Source organism: Tubulanus polymorphus, chromosome 1 (genome assembly GCF_964204645.1).
Source record: "Tubulanus polymorphus chromosome 1, tnTubPoly1.2, whole genome shotgun sequence".
Lineage (NCBI taxonomy): Eukaryota > Metazoa > Nemertea > Palaeonemertea > Tubulaniformes > Tubulanidae > Tubulanus > Tubulanus polymorphus.
In genome coordinates this window covers 11469496-11493760 of record NC_134025.1, presented here as the reverse complement: position 1 = coordinate 11493760, position 24265 = coordinate 11469496, and the positions used below count along the sequence as shown (strand labels likewise).

General features: G+C 38.7%; 1 protein-coding gene across 5 annotated transcripts in view; it reads right to left on the bottom strand.

Annotated features, from left to right (window-relative positions):
• LOC141913401 (synaptotagmin-1-like) overlaps nucleotides 1-24105 on the bottom strand; it is a 42427-nt gene extending 18322 nt beyond the window's left edge. For 2 of the 5 annotated variants that reach the window (XM_074804925.1, XM_074804951.1), the window contains exons 1-3: nucleotides 23941-24105; nucleotides 12643-12719; nucleotides 212-414 (exon numbers count right to left, since the gene is read on the bottom strand). In XM_074804925.1, coding sequence (XP_074661026.1) covers nucleotides 212-371 — 160 coding nt within the window. In that variant the 5' untranslated portion in view covers nucleotides 372-414; nucleotides 12643-12719; nucleotides 23941-24105. Of the gene's footprint in view, nucleotides 1-211; nucleotides 415-12642; nucleotides 12720-23373; nucleotides 23441-23940 lie in introns of all 5 variants that reach the window. The other 3 variants (XM_074804934.1, XM_074804942.1, XM_074804950.1) reach the window with 3 other exon arrangements.
• Nucleotides 24106-24265: the final 160 nt, after the last annotated feature.

The following is a 24265-nucleotide window of genomic DNA, read 5'->3' as shown; positions in this document are numbered from 1 at the left end:
TTTAGAATAGGCCTATGCCAAAATACTGACCTCAAAAGGCACAGAATCTAATCTAAGTCCTGCATAAGTCTGAGCGGGGAGGTTCTTTCCCACCTCCCTGGTCTAAACAAGACTTAAATGTTGCGTCTTTACGACCTTAGTCAAGTTTCTATGATCAAACAAACAACACAGTTAAACGATGAGGTATCTATTTCAGCACTTTGAAACTTACACGGAATCTTGTCTAGAACGCGCCTGAACGCATCTCTCACTTTGTCCGCACCACTCTCCGCGGTGGTGGTCGCGTTACCGCTGGACGACGAAGTGACCGGAGCCGTCGTCGAAGCAAATGCTTTCGCTACTATCCGGCGTACCCTTAAGTGTGGCTCCATTTCGGCGGGGTTGGGTCGAAGCCTACGACTGGATACCCTTTACCTGAAAGACAGCAAAACATAAAACAATTAATGCAAATAAAGCTGCAAAGCAGCAATTTACCCGGTTTCCAGCGTTATTTTCTGTTACTTGGAAGCAATAAATCCTTATTGAATTGATTTTTCCGATCGTAGTGTCTAGCCCTAACCTATCATCCGGAATTAAATTGGTGCTGCCATCTATCTATGATGGCAGGAACGTGCAATAATTCACTACAATGGCGGGCTATTCAGTACGACCAAATTTATGATATTATGGCTCAACAATGGGATGATTGATTCTTCTGAGTATCTATAGTTCTAAACGATTGTTAGGATATTTCTGGAACGAGCGCTAATGAAAGAATATCTACTTTCAGTAAAAATTGTTCAGAAAAGAGAAAAATGTGTTATCACGATGATAATAATAATAATAATAATAATAATAATAATAATCAAAGGAATAACAATAGCATTAACATTCGGGTTTTCTAATCCGTTCAACAAAAAACCCTAATGAAGATCATTGAAATAATCATGAACTATGCGTGTTACCAGAAATACATAAAGAGAAAGATCCTTTTTATGTATTTTTGATGTTTTACTGGCCAAGAGATTCGACAGCAAAATAAATTGGTGAATATATACTTAATGATTTTGCGAGTAACCTAGAATGTTGGTGAATGGACCGGCATAATGATGCAAATCTATTACCTAGATCTGTCGCGGTGTCAGAGATGCTAATGAAACTCTCGCTAACAGTCTGCTGTTCTAACGCATATTCCATATAGGCCTGATGCATATTCAATGATTTTATGACGTATACATATGAAATTACCACCCACAACGACACTCGATACAACTTCTGGCCTGCACCACCCCTAGGGAATGTCTCTGAATTTATCAATTATTTGCTACGATAAGCAATGAGAATGATTGAATTTGGAAATGTCGTAGTCGCATTTATGTTGGATGCACTCTCTCAAACAATTCAATTCTAAATTTATTCAGTAAATAATAATATAAATGATTGAGGCTGAACAGAAAATAAAATTACAACAAATGTCTTAAAAAAGTTGAACATACACAAAAAAGAAAGCTGTGCTGCGAATGAAATGGATTTGTGTAAAGCCAAACAGCTGATATCCTGTTTTAATTGAGCCCGGGTTTTCCCATTTATAGTTCTTCCATGAAATTGGTCTCAGCGATTATACAATAGGCAATCTGATCGGTGCCACAAGTTTTTGCCTGGCAAACCTGCACACCCGGTCTAGTGTGGCAGGGGTTCGTGTCGTGGCTGAGTGTAGCGATGCCATTAGGTTCGAATACCTGCTAAGGGTGATGATAGTCTACAGGGGCTGGTTGCATAGTGATGGCTTAGACTTAAGACCAGTCAAAGACCAACTTAGTTCTAAAGCCAATCTACCAACTTAAGACCAGTCTTAAAATTTAAGACCACTTTTGGACTTAAGTCACGACTGTGCAACCGGCCCCAGATGAAAAGAGAGCTGGGATCCAGTTCCGCAGAGTTAAAATTTGACGCGGAGTTAACTCATTGAAAATGAACTGATTTAAGCTCACAACTGTGGAATTGGGCCCGGGTGTTGCGAAGGCTGGTTTCACATGGAAGTGTAACAAAGCGGAGGACCTCATTGCTGTTAATGGAATCAAGACAGCTCATATCTGAAATTCACGCCGCTGTTGACGATTGCATTGTTTCTATTCTGAAAAGTCTTTGGAATATTCGATATATGTTTGCATGCATGTGTTCAGCTACTTAGCACTGCCGCTTAGTGGTTCATCCAGTCCACAGCCAAAACAATTGTTTGCATCATACATATAGGCGAAGAAAAGGGCAACGCCTCGAAAAGCCATTATTATCGATTGATCATCATATGGACAAGAAGATTACTTGCCCTCACAACTACACTTGTAATAGATATTATTTGAAATCTGATTATGCTTCTCTTCTATTGCAGATGACACAATATGACTGATAATTACAGCCCCGTTCACACAAGGGTCATTTTCACAATTTCTAATAAATTGCCACGGTAAACTTTACTAATTCAGCCCTCACAGTACCCACCCATTTGGCAGATCGGATAAAGTGACCCAGTTGCCTAACATTCCCCATATCAACCTACTTTTAGAGTCCTTTATGCAAAATATATCCATTACCAAGATAATGATGTTTTTAACTGAATGGCTTAAAACGTTTTCTTTCAAATACAGTACTATAAACAAGAAAATATCTAGGAAGTTAATCGATGCCTTCAAAAATAACACATATAATGTGAAATGAAAAGTGAATGGTTTTACATAAATTATATAATAAGGATTAATAAAGATATTTCGGATTTGAATGAATATATCGACAATTGAATTGAATTGACCGGCAACCAGTATAGCCCCGATATAGCGATCAAAATTATAATTATTAGAATCTATCAAAAATAAAATATGACTTGTGAAATATATCTAATTGCCTAAATTCATATTCGTAATTGTTATTTTTAAACGCCAATAGTGATGACGTAGTGCAGATCCACTCAAGACAGAACCCCTCATATAAAGCATACTAGGTATCAGTGTATACAAACATTATCGTAACAGTTTTTTCAGCGTCAAACAATCAATAAGGACATAAGGAATATAACTGCATTATATGACTGCAATTCGGAGCACCGTTGCCTAACTGCTGACTAGTCATCCAATAAGTAGAAGCATGCGACGTAGTTTATACGTCCATGGTAAAAGCTAATCGATATCTGGTGGCTGCATCGATGACTTACATGTACAAATCCAAGAGAAAATTCTATTTTTCATAAATACAGATATGCTTCTCTTCCCTGAATCACCATCTCTATAATTATATCCACACAGCATTAGATTAGTTCTGACTATTTTCTAACCCTTAATGCAAAATGTGCATTATTCAAACTTTCAAATCCTGTATTGAAGAGGTCCGTGTATAACTGAAGCCAATAAGCCTGGTGTGAAGTCCTCATAAAATCATTCTCCATTATTGCGCATTTGTTCATACCATGATTTCAGCATTACGCCAAGTGTTCATATCGAAGACCAATTCGCGGCTTATTCAGTACCGTACTTAAAAACCGGGCCTAGCAAGCACGGAGGTGATTCCACCGGATCCAGATCGCTGCTGTAGCGTGGATACAGATTCAGTGTTTAATACCGTGAAGTTCAAACCTTTAAATCCTGTATTGAACTTTAATAATATGGATGAGGTCCGTGCATAACTTAAGCCAATAAGCCTGGTGCAGCCCTTGTATAATTATTCTCCAATATTGTGCATTTGTTCATAAAAGGATTTCATTACGAAACCAAGTGTTCATATTCAAAACCTATCTTATTCAGTACCGCACTTAAATACCGGGCCTAGCAAGCACGGAGGTGATTGCAGATTCGGTGTTTAATACTGTTAAGTAGTACACTATTCTCAATCAGGGGATTCTGTTGTGCAATCACCAGCGTGAAATTTTTTCAATTTGTCTTTAACATAAAAAGCCACAAGAAATAACTAAGTACCGCATATAGGCAGTTTTAGTCGCATGATTTGACTTAGAGTGAAATAAGTTCGTTGCAGTAAATCAATGTTGGGACGAACATTTCGCTCGCGTTGCACGAGAAACTTAATAGTACAGTTGATTTTACGCCGAATTGGTAATTTAAAATACCGTTTGAAACGACAGGAGAGCACGATAAGAATAAATTGAAAATACAAGAAAACAAAGGCGGCTGAAAAAAAAACGATATCTTGAAAACACAATGAGAAAAAGGGCACTTTTTACGAAACGCCACATACTACGGATACTTCTACACCATTTTAGGGGGTGCTTTCGGTCATTGCAAAATTATTATAGGCGGAAAAACCTTGGTCCAAAAAATTTTGGGGTGACATTTTTGAGGGCATTTCAAATTTGAGAGGGGGGTGCGGACACCCTGACATCCTCCCTAGATCCGGCCCTGGCGAGTGAATGAACTCGTTTAGTAAGCACAATATTCTCGCAAATTCCGCACTGATTTCAAAAGGATGGAAAATATCATCAATTAATGCGTGGCATCACCATTTAGCTAGAACCAAAAGTTTCTTCAACTTTTCGCCTAAGTTCACTCTACTCAAATCAGGTGATGCCTTACAGAAATTTCGCGCCGTATAAATACTGAGTAAGATGCTTTTGAGGAATAAATGTGCGGCATCCAGCTTCCATCTCTTTGGATGATGTGGGTTTCGAACCAACAAAATCCTTTCATCAACCCCATATCCTATAACCTATCGGTACAGTGATGATGGATAACAATATCCACGATATTTAATGGTGTCCAAAAAAGAAATTTCAAACATCAAAAATTCATCGATGATTTTCCCGCTTTTTGAATACAAAAGAACCTAAATTCTAGCAAAAACTTTCGTCACTATCAATCATTGCTACATAGGAGGGATTTTCATAGACCTAGAAACTATGAATAATTATACAAATTTGACCACATAGAAATGCTTTTCCTCTTTTCATATCTTTATATCCCCCCCGATGCATTGCATATGAACCATGAATTGTAAAACTGGCGCGCGTGGTAAATTTCATCCGACAAAATTACAAAACAATATACACGGTAACCATGGAAACGTTATACCGCTTATCTCATAAAAGCTGTAATTTCCTAACGTCGTTAACCTCAACCCGGAAAGATACAGAAATCGAAACCGCTTTTCTTCTTACAACTCGATCGATCTACGTAGATAGACATTCGTATTGGAAAACTTGCAATAAAGGCCTATTGAACATTTCAAAAAATAAGAAAACCAACTTGATAGTTAGTGACGCCTTGAAGAAACGAAAACGTAACTTGTCAATTGATATTATCATCGACGATATAATATAATATAATTAAATATTAAGGATCAATAAAGCTATTTGAAATTTGAATATTTCGACAATCGCATTGAATTGACCAGCAACCAGTCTCTGTCGCAACAAGACTTGCCCCAATATCAACGATGTAGGGCATGTCCACTCAAAACTCATCACCAAAAAGACATGAGAATTTATCAAATAGAAAATATGAATCACGAAATATATCGAATAAAATAATGAATGCCAAAATTTACAATTGTAGGCCTAATTGTAATCTTTATTTTCAAACGACAATATTGATGACATAGTGCACTTGAACTCACACAGTAACACATAGTAGCAAAAATACATGTATATTTGATAGTAGTTATCAAAACACTATTGTAACAGTCAAAAATTGTTTAGGGCAGACCAGAACCAGAGACTACCTTGGTTATTTGGCAAAATACATGCGTTGTCGTAGAGAAAAATTTTTGAAGAAATGGTGTTCATAGCGTAAGATTCTAAGTTGATGGTATACGATCTAAGTCCCGATCTAAGTCCCTGACTTGAGGTTTACCGGTCCTAGAGCAATTTTCAATCCTGTTCATTACACTGATCGAAAATAAGAACGGAGAGAAGTGATAATTTCTATAGCATGAAAACCACTAATGCAACAGCCACTCCCATTGGAAATGATAGGTCTACGCAACACTCTTAGCTGATTGCTGCTGACATCAACAAGTCTTGTCATAGATATTACCGAAACTACGTAGGAAGGTGTTTAAGATTCCAAGTAATGTGATATTTGCAGCAGAGCCGAATCAAAATCCCACTTCACTGATTATTCGTATTGAAAATCTAACAGTTAACCCTTAACCTTACTGACACCTTTACCTATCTGACTTAGCGAGGAGGTTTATATTTAACATTAGCTATCAGGTAGACGACGGCTGGATATAATCAAATAATCCTTCAACTCCACGATCTTAATCCTTCAACCTCCGTACCTATGTGACCGGTATATTGGGAGACTATCAGATTAGTACTATTTTTGTTAAGTAGACCAAAAAACCTCAAAAAGTTGTTCTGGATAAAGATCCGGGGCAGATCCAGCACATCGCTACTACCGCTTGAGCGGCACTCACCATAGTAGAAATGTCCTTCCGTTTTTCAAATTCTCGTAGAAGCAATTAAAAAGGTCAATTTGAGTAATCGAAAATGGGTAAACTTCTTTTTTTTGTGAATGATCTTTCTTTACAGGGTCAAAATGTTATAATTTGCGGATGCAGAGAAGGATTTGATGCCAAAAATTGACTCGGATTGCATCTCAGAGCCCTAAAAATTCAAAATTTTCTATGACATAGGCGCCCTTCCACAGCTGAGCAGTTACTCAGAAACCTAGGCTAGATCCGCCCCTGAAGATGTTATCAATATTGATATGGGATTCCATACTAGTTCCAAGATGGTTCTGTAGAATTGCTTAACTCCATGAACCATGTTTCACTCATAAAAACTGTGATCAATGTTTTATGATCAATATTTCACCAGTCCTTTGACGGATTTTCACATCATTGGTACTATTGTAATCTCTAGTTTCATTAGTTTTATTATTCATCCAGAATTTCATGGCTGAGAAACTTGCTACCCAGTCTATAGCCGCGATCACACGGACATGATTAGGCCCTGGCCAAATAGGCCCGAGCCTATTTGGCCAGGCCAAAAATACTCGTGTGATCGCGGCTTATAAAACCTACGAGCAATCATTTCAATGATTGCTCATTGATGATTGCTCGAAAACTAGCCCAGGGCCCAGTTTCACAAAAAGGTTAAACTCTTAAGTTGATTTAATTCCTTCGTTAATTCAGTTTATCTTAAATCGATTTAGGCCTTAATCCTTTTTGTGAACCTGTGTCCAGGGCACACTGACTCAATTCTGTCAATTCAAAGTAACTAGTATTTCAGTTTTTTTTGTAAGAATACATCATGGCTAAGAGTATTGAGAACTGACCAATATTCCAACAATGATAGAAATGGGTGTCAATTCATAGTTTTAGAAAAAATGCTTCGCACCACTTATCCAATCTATCTGTTAATCAGATACTAGACTTGCGGACCTAGTTGATGACGGGGGTGTGTATAAAAGCGTTGAATTAGACTAGTCAAATTTGCTGTATTGATCATATTTGCTCGACCTAGCTACATCACCATTACGCTCATGTGATTTTATCCAAAAATAATCAGGTAAGGAATTTTATTTGCAGTTCACTGATAACAAGGTGATCGCTTATTTAGCATTACGGTTAGATTTTTAAATTGAATTTAAGTGGAATGAAATTAAAACATGCAAAAGTAAACAAGAAAACTAAACTTAAAGTATATGCCCGCCTTGAAGAAAAATATCGCATATATTGCTTAATGTTATCGATAATGAATAATGTAATGTAATATTAAGGAACAATTAAGTTATTTTGAATTTGAATACATCGATGATTGAATTGAATTGACTGGCAACCAGTCTTACAAGGCTAGCCTTATGTAGGGCACATCCATGCAAAATTCGTAATATCAAAAAGACATGAAAACTTATCAAATCATCTGTTTTGAAACGCCAATATTGATGAGGTAAGTGCACATCGACTCATACGGTATCCAATACAGAAACATTATTGTAACGATTTCAACAGCATAAAAAAACACCTTATAGCCTAGTTGGGCTATGTCGAAATTCACAGTAATTGCATTCTCAGTAAATATGATTTTGTCAAGTTGACTTTCGTTTGATTTAATTTCATCGAAATCATCATATTTGCTTTTCAAATCGAACGTGACAGCAGTGGAAACAAGAATCAAGCATTAACGATGAGGCATCGTGTTCAAAATGGCCGCTAATGCGATTAATGAGAACTAACGTAACCAACAGTGTAGGCGGCACACACAGCGATCCGGAAGGATTAGAGACAAAAAAAAGAAATACCATAAATGTCCTCGCGTAGTCAACCAACAAAATATTTTCTAAGTATTCTAGGACAAAACCGGAGACATTCATGAATCAGATTTGTATAGGTCTACAAAATACACATTTGTTGGCGTGCGAGTAATCTTCACTATTCGAGATCAAGAGGCCTGTCGAAACTGAGACTAATCCGACCCCCAATAAGTCAGACTGTTCGAGTTCAACTTGCCCAGTCTCGCTTTTTTGACCGACTGAGTTAAAATGCTTGAAAATGTACTCGAAACGTATCCATTTTTAGATTTCACCTCGACTAAGGGACATGCAGTGATCCACGAGGATTATAAAAAAAAGGAGAAATATATCTATCTTTGCGCCGTCAACCAACCTTCGCGTAATTGAGGTTTACTAAATACAACCCAGGGATATTCATGAATGAGATTTTATATGAAACAGGTCTACAAAACATGCATTTTTCACATGCGAATATCTTCATTCACTATTCTAGATTTAAAAGTCCATCGAACCTGAGACTAAGTCATGTACTAAGTCATGTACTTGAAACTGTTCAAGTTCAAGAACCAGTCCAGTTCCGTTCATTTGATCGAGAAAGAGTTAAAACATTTGAACATGAACTTATTTCAAACGGATCCATTTTTGGATTTCGCCTCGACTAAAGTACTATTTCCAATATGAGTCGAAATATGAACTATTAACACACGTGAGATGCCCGCCTACACATATTTTCTAGGCGAGTCAAAGTTCCCTACATGCTATGTAAACATTTTATGCATTGGTGACATATCTGTTTACCATATAGGTAATCTATATCAATCGAAGTGTTTATACACCTGAATGGGCGCTGAAGGACAATTTCCCTTCCCAAGCAAAAAAATTCCGTCCAATCCTGACAGACGGCTAGACACGGGTAAGTTTGACAGACATCAGTTCGTCAGAATCTTCAACTGCCATAGTAAACTGCCATCTCTCCTTACAAATATTTTTGCTCTAAATTTTTACAAGGTTATCTTCTCTTTCTCACTCACGTTTATGGAAGAATACCCATCAGACACGCGGGAATAATTTGTTTACAAAAGTATTTGAAAGTATCTGGAACTTTACGATTGGGTAGAGGAACTTTACTATTGGGTACCCTCTTGATCTACGTGCATAGCGTACAGACATGAATAGAAAGCCTTGACGGACTGAAACATCATCCAAATTTGTCAACATTGACCAACATGGAAATCCAGTTTTCAGTAACCAGATAACTTAATTCCTGTCATTAAAACCACGGATAAAAACAAAAAAAAATGATGTCGTTGAAACGGTTTCAAACGGAAACAATAGGAACGTTTCCAGCTGTCCTCACGATTGCCTCATTAACCGAACACAATCCGTAATAAGTGGTTATTCATCGATTGATAATAGGCCGAATGACATTCGAAAATTTGTAATATTTCTGTCGGATAACTTGTCACGAATGTTTTTAACTTTGGTGAAAAATAGAAATACATCTTTTCACAGACAGCGAACGAAAAAACCTATAATATTCATACAAAGCTTGACATATCAGTAGACGTGGCTGAGATTTGGCTATACTAAATAGTGTCAATCAACAAATTATTTGCAAGACTAAAATTCCTAGTGTAGGAGTCATGGAACTAATTCACCTGAACACTGAGCACCTCCCCATTAAAACCCAGTAGCTTACACGCAAAAAATATGAGAAATAACTGCCTTCATATGATTAGAGTTCATAAAGATTCATCATTGAGCAAGGTGCAGAATAGGGGAGGTATTCAAAGAACCTCTTTTTGTGTCATCAATAGATTAGTAACCCCCTTTTCTTTCTTGAAAAAGAACTGCCCTTCATTGAACCACAGCACGTGCTCGATTTCTAAGACTAACGTTGCCGTATTCAACTAGGTTTATTCTCTCGTATTCGGTAATGACGAACACCGAGCATCTCGCTAACGAATACCGTGAACAGGCCATTTCTATTCTATACGAACGAATACTATCAACCAGCCCGAATCCGATCACGAACTTATTCAATATTCAGGAGATGACGAGAGTATTGTGCGAATGCGGCCGCCATTGTCGTTGATGCTGATGCAGTTGGGATTCGTCGATATTTCGCAGCGGACCGCTCGCTATCAATACGTATATATACACGCATACACACGACCACTGAACCGCTATATACCGAACCATGTACACAATATATTATTAATGATTTCTTAATTCGTCGTATATCGTTAAGCCATATGCACACATACATATGAATATTCCATTTATTCGGGCTTCGTTACGTAAAATAGACGGAATAACGTTCGACGGAAAGTAGAATTATTTAGAAGACAGCGAATACGAGATTCGCAAATTAGTTCGTACGAAAAAGAGTAGAGAATCCCGTAATAATAACAAAAAAAGTAATATGTCTGAAAATGTTTCCTTGAGCTAGTAGTTTATTCGTTGTTTTGACTTTATTCTTAAAGTCATCTTCAGGATTACTAAACTACTATACTAGCTCGAACAAACATTTTCCGACTTCATATTACTTTTTTTCATTATCATTGCCTGCGGGATTCTCCACACATTATCATCACACGGATAAAGCATTTTTATCAACGGTTGTATGAAATGATGGTACGATTACCACACTCAAACGTGGTGAACAGATGATAAGATAAAAACCCACTATTTACAAATTAAAAGAAATCTAAAATCGAGAATTTATTAATCAAACAATCTAAAAAACAATCTAAAATATAAGAACACGACGTTTCGATCTCACACTAGAGATCATCGTCAGGTGATGATCTCTAGTGTTTCAATTAATAAATTCTCGATTTTAGATTTCTTTTAATTTGTAAATAGTGGGTTTTTATCTTATTGTATGAAATGAGTTTCGATACGGTTCTCATGACAGTCAAAATACACTTAGGAAACACATCTAGTTTCATAGCATAGACGACTTGAAGAACCTGCGAGCTGAAAAACTAATTACCATGGTTACGATGATCGAGAGAAACCAGGAATGACGATGGACATATTGGAATATAACCCTACAGCTTGGAGCTTGCGAGCGACTTTTATTTGTTGAATTTTTTGAAAATGAGATAATCGAAACTGATGCGCCGCTTCGAGTTGAAAATGACATATCCATTCGTAGCAGTTTCCTCTCCTTACGGGTCTTAAAAAGATAATTTTAAATCTTTTTAAAAATGTTCATCTTTTTAAAAGATAATTCAATAGAAATCGTCCGATTTGTCTTCAAGTATTCGTTTTTCAAATTTCAAAAAGTAATTGAACTTTTCACAGAGTTGAACTACTCTCAAATAGTAGTAGTGATAGTAGTTGGGTTTGTCAGAAGTCTGTAATATCATGAGATGAGCTCGGGGCGTAGATAAAATTGATTCCTTATTCTCGGAAAACTTTACTGTAATATTTCCGCCATCAAAAGATTACGATAAAAGAGTTCATTATATTGCTTTAGGTGCGAAAATCAAAGCATACCTTCTGAATTATCTGAATGAAAAACTGGTGGATTTACGATTCAATTCTTATCGAGACTTCATAAAACAACTCTTCATTACCTGATTACCTGAAAGCACTAGCGATCCTACAAGTAATGTGATTGTCGAATTACCTACGTAACTTTTACCTCCGTCCAGAAGGGTCACATGTAAACACTGACTACGATATAAGCCAATATATAAGTCAAAAACGGACGTCGGCTTTTACCTTTATTACTTATAAGCTATCCGGGCATCGTAAACCTCTGATCGGACTGATCGATGTCTCGATCTAAGATTTTTTTATCATTTAAACGAAAAACGGCATAGTGTCCGCCGTGGTGCCACCGACGTTACGAATCGCCAATAAGACGATAACACTGATAATCGAAGTACCAGACCGATTAAGCGATTTTTAAAATTCTGCTTTTACAGGCGGGGCAAATCGACTTAAATCGATCGCAGATCGTCTGTCGTAGATTTGGGAATCAATAGCCAAATTGTAAGGTTACGATATCCGAGTTTATTTTGAGTTTAGGGTCTAGAAGAAACATTGATTTTCTGTTATATGTAAAGGTGTAAAGTAATGGTAAAACCCACTTAATCCGGATCATTTGTGACCGACAAAACTAATCCAGTTCACTAGAAATCTGGTCCCGGTTTTATAGACTGGTATTAACTTTAACCCGGGGGCTAACTTAATTCATTTTCAATTGAGTTAAACCCCGGGTTTAAGATAATGCCAGTCTATAAAACCGGGCCCAGGATTAAAAATCATGATTTACACACTATGAATATAGGCTGATCAAGCGCGATATCCAGATGACATCTTAGTACAGATCTAACTGAACCGGATTAAGCGGGTTTTACTGTATAAACGCTCCAGCGTCTGGTCACTGAATGAAAAGCGAAAAACATACCTTCAACAGGGTATAGTCCGAATGATAGTTCCACCCCTCAAGCCGGTAATCTCTTATCGGTAAGTCAACGTATACTCCTACAAGGCAAGAGACGAACCGAAATTAAATAAGTTCATAGAATAATAATAATACTTCCATACGGCGAACTAGCCACCAGTCTCCTGTCATCCGACTGAATAGCACTGCATCATGGGTAGCAACACACCGAGTAGCGAGCGAGCGGGATCAATAATTGATATGCGCGCATACACTAAAACCCGCCGCGAACGTACACAAGCGCGATGATGACACAGGGGTATCTTCATGAATTACGCGAAGAGGTCTTTTGTGCGATATATAGGAGTTACGCGTTATAGGGTTTAGAACAACACATCAGTCGTCGGAGGTCGGCGTCGTAGCCGTGGATTTAAATAACGCGCCGCGCGCACACGCGTGAACCCCGCAGACTCCGATCGATCGACTTTTATCAGCATAATTTATGGATAAGCGCGAAGAAAGAATGAATAATCGAGTGATAGCCCTTACGTGAAGTGTTACGACTCCCGGTTTCAGAATCTATCGCCGTAACTATCGAGTCCGCGCGTAATGGGTTGTGTACGCATGATATTATCCCGAAGTAGAAGTGATTCCTGACGAATTGTTTTTAATAGTATTCCCGAAGATGACTATTACGATTTACAGTGTAACAACCCTCGCCTAACTCAAGACATGGCCAACTAGGACTTTTGACTGATTCGGACGAAAGCGAAATCATTTTTCTGACTTCCAAACATATTTTCCTAACCCAAACTCGGACTTCGCTTAACTCAGACCAATTCTGCCAGTCCTATGAGTTTAGGCCACGTTTTCAGGCGAAACGTAGAATAAACATCATGCTAGGTTCACACACACGATTTTTCGTCGAGGAATCGAGCAACTCACAGTCGAGGACAACTATTTTGAAGTGAGTCATGTGTGTGAACGAAAAAGTTGCTCGATTTTCCTCGACACAACTCTAGTCTCGACTAGTTGAGAGAAATAGAACATGTTCTATTTCTCTCAACTCAGTCCAGGAGTTGAGAGAAATCTAACCAATCAACATGCAGTATATTCGCGCGCATTTTAATAGTCTTCCTTTCTGGTAAGAGAGGGCAATATATTTCTACAATTTCTACAATAAAAGAATAAACCTTTAAAATCTCATCAATCGCATGTCTATCAGATAATTGATATATGAGACTCATGAATTCTCTTTAAAATTTCTGGAGTCAGGCGGTACCAGGATCCCCTAACACCGGGCATGATATATCCATATGGATGCTGGATAGGCCAAAGTCGTTTTATCACAATTATCTTTTTGATTTCTGCTTAAATTGCAATTTCTTGTTCATCCTTCTATGCCTTCTATGCACTGCTGCATCTACGCCCAGCTGGAGTTGTGTGAATTAAGCTGTGTGTGTGAACACACATTTTGACACAACTTTGTTTATTTATCTAACCGGGTCAGAAGTTGAGAAATCGAGAAGTTGAGACAACTTCTCAATTTTCTCTTCAAAAAGTTGTGTGTGTGAACCCAGCATTAACTTGAATAAACATTTTTGACTCTTTACACTCTTCAGCCGCGATCACACGAGCATTTTTGGCATGACCAATAACGTCGGACCAGGCCCGAGCCAAATTTCAGGACCAGGCCCGAGCCAAATTTTAACACCAGACAAACGATTGCGTTTGAATTGCAAATTCTCTGATATCGTTACATCATCGTATATTTGTCTGAGCGCACATTTTGTCCCCGCCACCATTAACCGATCATCAAGATTTGACGATCAGATAAAAATGAACTAATCAAGAGGGTCGGTTAACAGAACGACTAACCTAGTCATCATCATAAATGCTGTCAAACACAATCCAATCATAGCAGAACAGATGTTGTAGCTGTTATTGATGAAAGAATTACAATGAATATTAAGGTCGTACACATAGTTTTTATTTGACAATGACCTTACACATACATATGCGTGAAAATATATATTCAATGTCATGAATGATAACTAGTATACATATCAAAGGGGGAGAAGTCTTTATATCTAGTCCTTTGAGTCCTCAATACAGAACGGTCTACTTGTAATTTGGGGGTAGCTTTCAACACAAATGAGGAAAAAAAACTATAAAATTCGTGAAGACAAAATTTTGGTAAAATTCCAAGTTGTTTGCCAATTTTCAGGGAATCAACTGCCATGCGTGAAGGAAAAATTCCATGGCATGGAGTGGACATCCAACACGAAATAAATCATAAATTTTGCGAAAAAAAATCCTAGATTCTAAGATATCCTTTCAATTACCTACAGATAACGAACAAAAGCAGGTGTATATCACATTAACTGAAACCCTCTTTAAACGTCTTCGATTAAATGTCTTTACTTAAGTTTCTAACGAAAAACCATCCCGAAAAATGCTTAGGAAAGAATACGGATTTTTTCCGAACATGCCATCTATGCATGCGAATTCACACGTTCGTATAAACGGGCCGAAATCAGAGGGAGTGCGGTAACGATTGCAACTTCTAATGACATCAATAGAAATGTGATTGATCAACTACGACGACAGTGTGCATTGCTAGGCAACCATCCCTCACCATCCACTCTAGAGCGCGTAGCATGCAGCTATCTCTCGCTCTCTCTCTCCGGCTGTGACTCTTTCGAAGGGTATCGGTTTGCGTTGTATATGTAATCTATGAGCAGTCCATTACCGACGTGACGTGCCGCCATATGTCATTCAAATGAACTCCATTGGGAGATGAAAACATGTAACAACGTTACTTAAGATTAGTTTAAGTGATATCTCGTTTGTCGGCTCTCGCCCACTCCGCAATTCTATTTATATATCTATGACGTCTAAGAGCGTAATATTCCATAAAGAAAAAATGAAACAAAACAACAAATGTGTTCGGCAAAACAAATGGGAATATTATTTTTCACTGCGGTCAGTAAGGTCAACTTGCCAGATTCCATTTCTTCCTTTGCAGGAAAACATGTAAACGACCATTTTACAATGGTTGTGCAGCCTTTTTGTTAGGACACTTTTTGCTGTATTGTTGGGTCGGTTTTTTTCTCTTTCAACAAACTATTAAGTATTTGTAATGTTTGTTTTAAAATAGTTCACCCATCTTCAACGACCTTGCAAATCTCAAGTTGTTGGTCAAGCAAAATTTATTTCACAAAATTGCAACAATGTGCCATGAGAGCAATATCAACTAGAAGTCCAGGGACACCATGCCCACTTGGTTAAATATGCTCCCCCCAGACTCAATTAACTACCTTGTATTATCACATGATCCCATCTTCAATTTGTTACATCTATTACATATTACATTTTCGAGATGATTTTTGTATAGGTTGCTATAACTAAATAAAGTGTTGATCGAAATGAGGAAGCATGGTCTTAATGTCAAATTGTCTCGTGTTCCCTGTGATTCAAGGGCCAGTTACGTAGTTTCTGCCAGGACCCGGAGATAAGCAAAAACAGAGCGTATGTTGGGAGTCGTCGATAAGAAAATTTGATTCCAACCAACAGTACTGCTGAATGCAGGTACATATTGAAATTTACCACGATTCCATCATCAATCTAGAAAATCGAAGACTGAATGAATCTACCACCGACACTGACGATAAAAATCGCCGCATAAATAACTATTTATGGAGCTAAGTATGCATGAGTGATGGGATACGCAATACGAATGTAGGTGTAATGTTTTACCTAGTGTAGGATATTGATGACAAGTGCCGCGCGCGCGCAGCATCGACTAGATTTTCATAGTTATGAACACGCACGGAAATATCTTTCGGGAATAACGGTTAATTGAGTGAATGATTTTTGATCGAAGGGCAAATCTGATTGTTTGGTTTTTCATTGACAAATCATGTATGTCGAATTCATACGAGACGAGTAAAGCCCGTAATCGAAGAAAAACAGTACGAGGATATCGACGTTTCGACGAGCCATTTTCAAAAACGTCGTCAAATCTCACCTGCCAATGTTTTGCAACAATGCTTGCTAATTAGTGTCTGACAGTCTCTGCCAAAGGTGGAGATATATGAAATAGGTAAAACTTTAGAGGCAGATCTAGGGGGTGGTCTCGGGGTCCGGACCTCTGTGCCTTCCTATTGAGGTTGCCCTTTTCGTCAAGTCGAAGATCATTGAAACTTGCTAATTTTCCACCTATCCTTTCAGAAATTGCATCTTTTCGAATGTGTTTCTTCGAAAAAATTTTTAAACATTGGCGGGACTCCAATAGTAACCTACAGAAAGGCTGCGTTACCTGAAAAATGCCTTTTCCTTTCTTCTGGACCCCAGAAGCATACCAAATTTCCTAGATCCGCCCCTGGAAACATCTCCGACTACACGAATACTGTTTTCAAGCGATAGAGCAATGGGATTAATAAAGACGCGATACACCTGTCGTTATCGATCCGTCGACGGTGTTTCGAAAACGATAAGGCCATCGCGAATCATCCGTGCTGTATCGTCGTCGGGACCCGTCCCATGCATTTGATAGATTACAGCATATCTATCGACGTTATCGCGAAATATTTCATTATCCCGATTAACATTCGCGTTCATTGAAATTCCAACGACGACAGTTATTGACCGGTCAAACGACCAATTCTGGACAGCGCTGATAGCCGTGAACTATTGACAGAAACCTGATGCCGCGCGCATCAGGTTTTGATGTGACAAAACACGCGTAGAATTTCGAGTAAGAGGCTAAACCCTTCGCGTGTACAGGGCGGGGAAAATATCGTAAAGGGGTTCGTGCCAGCCATGATATTACAGGCCTTTTTTTCAAAAATTACTTGGAACGACTGTGGAAAAACTAATCTAGGGGTACAGGAAGATCATGGCCACTTGGTGCAATGCTTGACGAAGAAAATTAACTCAGCAAATCGAAAACTAAGAGTAAAATATCAGGAAAAATATACCTTTTTGGGGTGAAAAATAATACGATGAAAACACAGTGGACGACTGAAAAATATTTTTCTAATAGCTATGATGCTTTTGGCTGAATTCTGGGTGCTGGCTCCGTACTGAATAGTTTAAAAAGGCCTTCTATACAGAACTATAAAGAATAATTCTGTAGGAAAATTCAGATATTTTGATCTTCATTCTACAAAAAGTAAAGGGGTAAATCGCGTAAATCGATGTTAAATTGGGGTTTTAAATGCAAAATTAATAAAGAACCCTCTGAAATCCAATTCTTCTTCGTTTTAACTAAAAATTGATGAGACAAATAAGTTCATTTCTGAATATTCAGATCCTAGAATTTTAATCCAGAGCTGTGGAACGAGTCAAGCCTTATTATAATCAAAGCCGACCATCTTTCTTCGTGTTCTCTAAAGCCGCGGAGACGATTTGGCGCGGGTCAAATTGGCACAGATCAGGCTCGGACCAAATTTGGCCCGTGCCTAATCAGAGAGCTCGTTCACACGCAAACCATTCACTCGATACTAAACAATGCTAAAAAAAAGCAGAGTGGATCATTTCCGGTGCCAGTTGCAATTCAAACGCGATCATTTGTCTGGTGCTAAAATTTGGCCCGGGCCAAGCAGGCTCCGGCCCATTTGGCACCTGTGTGAACAGTTGTTCCGGGCCAAATTTGGCAAAAAACGCTCGTGCGATGGCGGCTTAAATGTCATCAACCTTTTTTGAATCCAGTCAGCGAAACGTATTAGTGAAGACCGGATGTCAAAATTTTTCTAAATAAGCCTGTACAAAAACTGTGTGCAATCTAATGATAACACGCGCGCGAATACACGACAGGTCTACGTCGACTAGATACGGCTTCTGTGAAAACTAATAAGCAAAATGTCTCGTCGTCGGTGACTTCTTCGAAATCGGAGAAATTGATACTGGAAATGGCGTTTTTCGAAGTCGATGCCGTAGACGACGCTTCGCAATTTCATCATACAGATTTTTCAAAAATGCCCCGGACAGCCTGATTGCATCGATGGCCAGCATAAAACGGAAAGAAAAAATCTCACTCATACCAGTTTTCCTTCGCGGTAAAACTGGATCCAGCTCCGCCGTTTTGTGTTAGATTAAACTTGAGATATCGAAGTAATTTATCATTTTTCATCTTTGTTCCTCCAGATTCGTTACTGATACAGAGGAAAATCGCAGAATCACTACTATAAAATATCAAGATCACCGGCCACTCTAAAACCTCTCTTTGATGTATTTAGGCTCTTGTGCACTCGAAACACAAGTTTTCTATACAATTCACCTGACAATTCATTCATATAGCTAAATGCCAAATCAATATACAATTATAACGATATTTATGAAGCTAGCTTCAAAAATATCGTTACCCTATACAAGTGTATTCATAAAAAACTCTACTCTGATTTTACCCATACATTGTATTTTACACGATACTGACATTTGATTGTGTTAAGCATATTCCGAAACAGGCGTAGCCAAATCTAATACTGCTGTTGCCTTTCATAGTCATTTATCCTATCTACGAAATGAGACTCGAGGGATGAACGAAGATTTGTCTTTGTATTTTACACAACATACCTGATCGCCATTTTGGGAATCGTTAATTTCAATACAAGAAAGCACTTCAAGTCTGAATAAATTCTAACCTCACGATCAAGTAACAAACAGTCAAAACAGCATATTTTCGATCCATAAAGATTTAAGCCAAAAATTGCACAAGCATTTTGACCCATGCTAAATTAGGCCCGGAATAACTGATCACACGGGCGCCAAATGGGTTCCTATTTGGCCCAAGCAAAAACGTCGGACTAGGTCCCCAGCCAAATTTTACCAAATTATCGCTTATGAATTGCAACTGGTTCCTGAAGTAACTCACTTTGCTTGGTGTTGAGTGATGTGTATGCACTTTCTCTAATAAGCCACGGGTCAAATTGGACTCGGGGCCTGATCCGTGCTAATTTGGCCGGGGCCAAATCTTTGCAGCTTCAATCATATAATTTACAGTCGTCGCTTTCGTATATGCGTATACACAGAAAACGATGCTTAATCCGTGGGAATTTAATCGGCCCCAAATGATCCGGATTAGGCGCGTTTTACTATACCACGTAATGAATGTTTGATGGTCTAATGAAATGATCGCTACATCGGGAGTTGTTAATTTCAATATATTTCGCATCAAGCGCTACTAAAATTCAACGCGAAAAAGATAAACATCCAGTCGATCCGAGTTAGAACAGGTTTCGGGTTTTTTTGGACAATTTTTTCTTTAATTAGACCAGTCGAAGACAGTATCATCTACCCAATCGCCAAATCTCATAATTCCCCAAATTTTGGTGTCAAATATGCAATTCCACATTAGCTTATCCCAGAAATTCTACATTTTTTCGCAGGCGTCAAATAATTTATTAAAGTTAATTTTCTTGTTTATTCTTGTTGTATGGTTACAGGGGCGCGACATCGAACCGGAATGATGAAAGTGTGAAACATCACAGGCGAATGGAAAAAATGTTCAATATTCGTCGCATGCGCTGAATTTGAACACAATTCTTATTACGTTACGGGACATGAGAGTGCCATACGAGGAAAGGGACCTGTATTATGAGTCAGGGTACGCGAAGACTGCGCAAAATTCTTGGAAAATCAATTTCACCGATGCTTCATAGCTGACCAACCAGTTTGAAGTAGTAATATTACTATTACCGGGTGGAATAAGGCCCGAAACAACTGTTCACAGGGGTAGCTAATGGGTCCGTGTCTGTTTGGCCCAACCAAAAGCGTCAGACAAGGCCCAAGCCAAATTTGAGCACGAGTCAAATTATTGCGTATGAATTGCAATTTTTAGGGTCTATTCATGTTCTCATCTGAAAAAAGGACAACCTCAATGGGAAGGTAGGCATCCAGACCCTGAGACTATCAAAATCTACATCGAAGATTTCCCTACGTATCCACAATTCCTGGGTCAATATTTCCTGACGCTATGGGATACATTCCACGACTTATTTCAGGAGGATTTCCTGAAGAGGGGATTTCTGTCGTGGCGACTAAGAGGAAAGTACGGCGTATGGAAGCACATTCCAGCGTACGAATAAGGCTATCCTTGTACGATGACGACGCCTAGAAACCACTAGATATATGATTTCCTTAACCTGAGAACACGTCTCGAGACTGTCGGAATGAATTACACGTCCATTCGCGAATTAGCCCAGTTACCGACAATTGGGAAATGGAAAATGGTTTTGAAATGCGCCGTCTTTCTAAAAGACTAATATAGGCAACGCACGGGACAAACGAAACGAAGTACTTTTACCGAATCAATTTCTCACGACAGAAATTACGAAACGGATGTTGCCTTAGCCCCTGAGGTCATTCATTTACGAATCGTGATGTATCCATCAAAATTTATACAATGAATTTTAAATGGCACGGACGACATCATCGGAATCCGTGTCGTGTAAAGATAACCATATCTGCTACCGTGGACGGTCGTTTTGATTCATATAGCGCTAAGCGCTGGTGTATCCATTTGATCGATCAATTGTATACACGCAAACACCAGTCGGAATGTCGTCGGTGGCCGTATATAGCACCAGCAGCAGCAGCGGCAGCAGCAGCAGCGGCAGTAGCCTACTGATCTGCCTAATTAGACATTACTTAAAAGCGAAATAAACCCGAATATCGTGTGGAGCTGATGTTGAAAAGATGGCCGCGCGTTGTGCATAAAATAACGCTCGATGACATCGGTAATTACCATGGCAACATATAATGAATTTCCAATTAGCGTCAGAATGGGGCTATCCGCATAAAACACCTGAATCTATAGATATACGTATAAAAAAATTAGACACGGCCGTATATTTCGCGACCGGGGTTAAGACGCAAGATCACCGATTCGTGAAATCAAGAGATGACGTTTATAATCTAAGGATTCGATCAATTTAAACAAATGCATTGGCAATATGATAACTCACAACTAGGCCCCCCTATACTATCTGCTTCGTTCTTGGCTTAGATTTTACTTATGCATAGTTGATTTTCTCTTGAGACTGTTGCTAATAATTGACTGTTACAAGGATCGGCATCAGACAGTCACTACGTCTAAAGGCTGGCTTATGTCCACAAGCGACGCGGCGTCTACTGACTCAACCGGGAGTAACCGCGATTGCAGCCCAGCTTATGTCAACTGCACTTCTATAGCCGCGATCACACGAGCATTTTTGGCCCGAGCCAAATTTTAGCACCAGAGAAATGATTGCGTTTGAATTGCAACTGGTACCGGAAATGATCCACTTCGCTTTGTTTGAGCATTGTTTAGTATCGAGTGAATGGTTTGCGTGTGAACGCGCTCTCTAATTAGGCACGGGCCAAATTAGGCGCTGGCCAAATCATCTCCGTGTGATCGCGGCTTATTTCCAACAACTGAGACCGAATAGTGGAATACCAACTAGCCAGATGCGGCTTGTGATGAGTCGGTAGGCGTCGGGTTGCCATGAAATGGAGCAACTGGCAGCCTCAGACCGACGATAAACCCAGTTGCATCGGTAGGCGTCGAGTTGCTTGTCGACATAAGCCAGCCTTATAACAACAAGGGATGAAACAATTTCGTTTTTGCTGGTGCAGCCGGAAGTTTAAGATCAGTTTGAGTTAATCTAATTTTCTCAAAAGGGCGCATTTAAAAAGTACGAACTGCAAAAACTCCCAATTTTCTGACCCCCTTCCCATGTACGTACCCACCATTGTATCAAATTCATTATTCCCCGTTCAGCTATGTACCATATAAAAAAATATTGAATTCTTTGTACCGCGTACAAAATACATGTACGGTACCAATAATAACAAGGATTTGTAGGAGCATACATACTACATGTGTGGCATATAAAACGATGATCCCAATTAAGAATAAACTAAATATTTATATTTTTAATAATTTGTACGGTAGTTAGCATCAATTTTCCATTTATGGCAGAGCAGAAATAGGCTATTTCTATTTGAGTTTGGGGCATTAACTACGTAAAGAGTACAGATTAATCAAAACACCCCCAAAGTGGAGGTACTAACTTTTTCTGCTATCCACGCCCCCAGCCCCCCATACCGTGTATGTACCAAAAATCGAACCCCCTCCCCCTAACAGTGGGGGTACTCCCAAAACCTTTGCCGAGCAGAGATAACTACGCTAATGAGGAAACTTTGATTTGACAAAGAAGAAATCATGTAGCCTAGGCCTATGTGCTTTGATCGGTAGCTTGTCAGTACTCGGGAATAGCCACGCGTGTACACTGAGCATCCGCTGCATCTATTTGATCACAGCACAGGTTAAAACGAAGACGTTTGAATTCATCCTTTGTTATTTTAATGTAGTCAGTCTAAGCTTGGCAAACTGTTGATACTGATCCTTAACAGCCTTCTACTTCTACTAGTGTCAACATTAACGTGGTGATAACTAAAGCCTAACGCAGGTGGCAAAAAATCTGACCTGATCTTCGGATCTTATGGAATCTTTGCAACATGAGTAGGCCTAGGCTACTTAAGATTGTTAAAACTGATCACAGACCAGTCGTAAGCTGATCGGACGTGTTCTATTTCTTACACCGATCGGACGGGATTGGATCTTATGTGACCTGAGTGTATTAACAACTAATCATAAGGTCGCGTAGCCAATGAACAGTGATGTACACTTACCTAACATGACTCAGGTTTGTGAAAATGGCAAAAAGCAGTTGAAAAATAAAATGCTTAAAAAAATTATTTTCTAATTACTTCAGCATTTTTCTTTGAGATTTAAATCAATTTATCCTTGGATTTCCTCGGAAGGTACCAGGAAAACCTAAAAACCAAATTACATTATTTAGGCAATAGGCTAAATTTGTTCCATGAAACTTATTGCCAGAAACTTCTACAAATATCTATATATTTCTGGAAATGAAAAAAAATTCTATCCAACTAATAATTAGGGATAGCCTATGTTTTGATTTTTATATTCTTTTAGACTTTTGTTTTCTTTAAGGCCTATAATTTTGTTGTTTGCCTTTCAAGTTTGTGTTTTCTCTGCCTTGGGCTACATTTGATACCTACACATTTAATACCCAGGCCCATGCACTTTTCATTAGCTTTCCAACACAGGGATAAGCCTGATCCAGTGTAACAGTTCACATACAACGGACCGGCATTGCTTGGTAGCAACCGGTCGAAACACAACCAGTCAGTCAGTCACCACACCAAAGACTGTGGCACAGTGTCAAATCAGAGTTTGGATTTTCTTATTTAATATTTTCTTCAACATTATGATTACATGTCAGAACATAATTAAATCGTTACTGAGCCTACCGTTTTGTCGACACTAAACAAGCTTATCTATCACAGCCGATAGAAAACAACAGCCGCCTGCCTAATAACTGCATGAGTCGATGATCGATCTAATGGATGACAGGCCAGCCACCATTTTGTTTTGTAATGGTTGGTCAATGTTGATATTAAGCTTGGGTTTAAATCGCTAGCCTTAAAACCCGCTGGATTTCATAGGTAGCGGTAGTGCCTAAATTGAAATTAAGTTTATTCGTTTATTCATTCGTTCTAGCAACATGCATATGCCGGGTTCTGCGGAAACGCGTTGGGGACAGTCCAGTACAATTTTATGATTATTTCTATCACA